General features: G+C 32.8%; 1 protein-coding gene across 1 annotated transcript; it reads right to left on the bottom strand.

Moving 5' to 3' along the window:
* Positions 1-2,161: 2,161 nt before the first annotated feature.
* Positions 2,162-3,204, bottom strand: LOC133789924 (uncharacterized). The gene is made up of 3 exons (XM_062227585.1): positions 3,010-3,204; positions 2,629-2,711; positions 2,162-2,560 (listed from the first exon to the last, which is right to left on the bottom strand). The coding sequence occupies exons 1-3, from the start codon at positions 3,202-3,204 to the stop codon at positions 2,317-2,319; spliced, it is 522 nt and encodes a 173-aa protein (XP_062083569.1). The 3' UTR covers positions 2,162-2,316.
* Between the last annotated feature and the right edge of the window lie 319 nt (positions 3,205-3,523).

Raw genomic sequence — 3,523 nt, 5'->3', positions numbered from 1 at the left:
AAAAGGACTGTCACCTCGAAAATCGTGTGTCTGAAACTTGGTTTTGAAAATCAGTTTTAATGCAAAACCGCCCAGGAAACGTGTCATTTAGGCTACCCAGTTGTGAGGTTAGAAACCCAAAATTTTAGCTTAAATTTTTATTCCTTTAAATCTCAAAAACCCAAAAAATGCCTAGAAATTTACCGATTTTATTACTATTTCAATATACTTGGCTAAATAAACCTATACTTTCGTATAACCCTTTTTTTCTTGCAAAACAAAAATATGCAAACCTAACCTAAACCTTTGCCAAATCCGGTACGTAAAAAAGATGTATCTTTGCAGAACCATTTGAGAAGAAGCATATTGCAAAAATATGAAGAAATTTGCAGCAAAGAGAGAAAAATCACTTACAGTTCTGATCAATGGAAGAAATTTGAAGGATTGATGGAATGGAAAGTCTGAAATGACGAATCAGAGAGAAATTTCCAAAGGTTTTAAAGAGTTGAGAGAGAAAAGGAAATTTTTTTAGCAATGGAAGCAAAGGTGGTGATGTTCGACTGAGTGGCCTTATATATATGGTAAGCTCGGGAAAGATTCGGAACTGTTCGATCCAAGCAATTTTAGATCGAAGGGCTAAAATTAAATAGACAAAACAGCAGTAAAAAGGTGACAAGACAATTGTCACCATACTTGAAACTCAAACATACGCCTATAGAAATCAAACATATGTCCCATACTCAAGAGGGTGGGCGAGCACTCTCCCTAGGACAGAAGTAGAAAAACCTCTACTGTGTGTGTCAAATATAGGAGTGACGTCATACACAAGCAAGGCTTAGAGGGTAAATGTTGTACTTGTGATGTGTGTCATATGTCGTACCAAATTTAATTATATTTATTCTTTATTACTCACTAAATTATTAGTGAAGTAGTACCTTGTGTTTTATCGAAATACAAACTTGGTACTCTGTGTTTCTGATAATTATCAATCGATACCCTGTATTTGTCAAAACTACATGTTTTGGTATCATGAGCGTGTCTAAATTTCAAATATTTCCACTTTACCCCTAACTTTAATAATTTATATGATTATTATATTTGTTTTTTAATGGTGTAAATATATTTTTGAATTTTTTGAATTATTAAAATTAAGACTAAAAAAGAAAGAATATATTTAAAATAGGCTTTTCAGATTCTATCGCTTTCCCCTTCTTCTCTCTTATTCGAAATTTCCAAGCCCTAGGTCTGAAGGTTAGTGTCTTCTTCTTCTTCTTCTTCTTCTCTAGAGATTGGTTCGCACCATATGACATCACCAATGGCATCACATGATAGCCATTCATTTAGCAGCCATGGTTTGAGGTTCAAAAACAGAAAATGCAGATGCGGAAGAAAGTGTGTTTTGAAAATCAGTGAGACAATGGAAAATCTGAACAGACTATTCTGTGGATATCTAAATGGGGCTTAAGGATGTGACTATTTTGGATGGTGGAATGAATAAATTTGGAACCAAGATAATGATGGAGGGTTGTTACAAGAAGAAACTTCAAGTTCATGGGATTTTAAGACAGTGCTAGAACGTGTAGATAGATTAGAGGCTAAAGTAGCTATTGCAAAATTATGCTAAAGAGTTTGTATGTGTTTTGTATTTGTATGGTGTTTATGATTGTATTTATAATCATGAAGGTAATTTAATGTTTTTGTGTTAGAGAGATATGGTCTAGTTTAAATGTAATATCAACTTCAGGTTATAATCTGTAATTTATGTTTTTATATTAAAGAGACATGGTTTAGTTGAAATATAATATCAACTTCTAGTTATATTCTGTAATTTTATGGTTTTATATTAGAAAGACATGGTTTAGTGTTTCAATGTCATATTCATGTCTCTGTGTAAACATGTTCTATGTCTCTGTCTTATAAGCACTGCATCATATTCATTGATTAAGCAACATATTAATTCATGTCTTTGTGCAAACCTATTCTATGTCTTTGTGTTATAAACATTGTAGCATAGTCATTGATTAAGCAACATATTCATTCATGTCTCTGTGTAAACATGTTTTATGTCTTTGTGTTATAAGCTCTATAGCATAATCATTAATTAAGCAACATATTCATTGATTAAGCAAAGCAATAGACATAAATGAGTACTGAAATTCAAGCAAAATTCATTTTGGAAAAATGAGTTGGACAACATATTCATTGATTAACCAAAGTGAGTACTTAAGTGCTTTACAAAATGAATCCAACAACATTCAGTTTAGGCTTTAGAATAAGCAAACAAGCAGTCATTGTAAGTGTTTTACAAAAGGAAACCAACAACACTCAGTTTAGGCTTTATAATAAGCAGTCTTCAAAATATATGAATATTGTAACAACCTTCCAAAAAAAAAATAGGTTCTTCAAAATCAAGTCTTGAGCAGGTTCTTCAAAATCTATGTCTAGAGTTGGCCGATTCAAAAAAGCAACACATGTTCTTGAAAAGCAGGTTCCATTGAGTCTCTTGAGTTGAGAACAGATCCATTGTTGCCACATTTGTTTGCATTTCTTTAGCAAATGGATGAAAGCTTCCAATTGGAGCCTGAAAAATAGTCAATTGATTAAGACAAATGACATAAGTATAAAATAGAACAAAAATAAATCACTTACCTAATGTGATGTGCCCCTTCTTTTGCTACCTCGACCTCTGCCACCTCCTTTGCCTCGACTAGTTGTCTTTCTTTTGCCCCGATCTGTTGTTCATACATTTTCAGGCTGAGATGTCTCATGTTGTGATTGAGATGTCTCAATTGAAGGTATAACACTAACTTTCTTACGGGCAACTTGTTTTATCATACCCATATTTGCAAAACTAATCTCAACAAAGCCTAACAAAAAAAACAACCAGACAAAAACAATAAACAAATAACTGTCTTAAATTATAATCAGACAAAATCATTGACAAAACAAACAACCAAAATAAACTTTAACAATGAAAAAAAAACCAAACAAAAACCCAGAACAGAGAAGAAAAGAAACGGAAAAAAACACCTCAAGGAGACGGCACCGACCTGGCTTGCTAGCGATGCTCACGGCGTCGACCTCCACTATCGTCGTCTTCTCATGTGGCCTCTGTTCTTCTTCCTCGTCGAAAGTGATGGATGGACGTGCTGTTTTGGCTTGTCGTGCAAGAGACGAAAGAAAGGAGACAACTTTAGGGAAAACGCTAGAAACTGAAAAGGCCATTTTAAATCTATTTGTTTAATATTTCCCTATTAGTTTTCATTTAATAATTGAGAAAAATCAATAATATATTTGCACCATTAAAAAAACAAACAAATGTAATAATCATATAAATTATTAAAGTTAGGGGTAAAGTGGGAATATTTAAAATTTAGACATGCTCGGGGTATCAAATCATGTAGTTTTTGCAAATAGAGAATACCAATTGATAATTATCAGAAACACAGGGTACCAAATGGATATTTACCCAACATAGAACAATGGATAATACTATTTTAAAGAAACAGTTAAGAACTATTCTCCACCTTCAACAATCAATCTA

Source organism: Humulus lupulus, chromosome 7 (assembly GCF_963169125.1).
Source record: "Humulus lupulus chromosome 7, drHumLupu1.1, whole genome shotgun sequence".
Lineage (NCBI taxonomy): Eukaryota > Viridiplantae > Streptophyta > Magnoliopsida > Rosales > Cannabaceae > Humulus > Humulus lupulus.
Note: the sequence above shows the minus strand (reverse complement) of the source record. Positions and strands in the feature narration are given on the sequence as shown.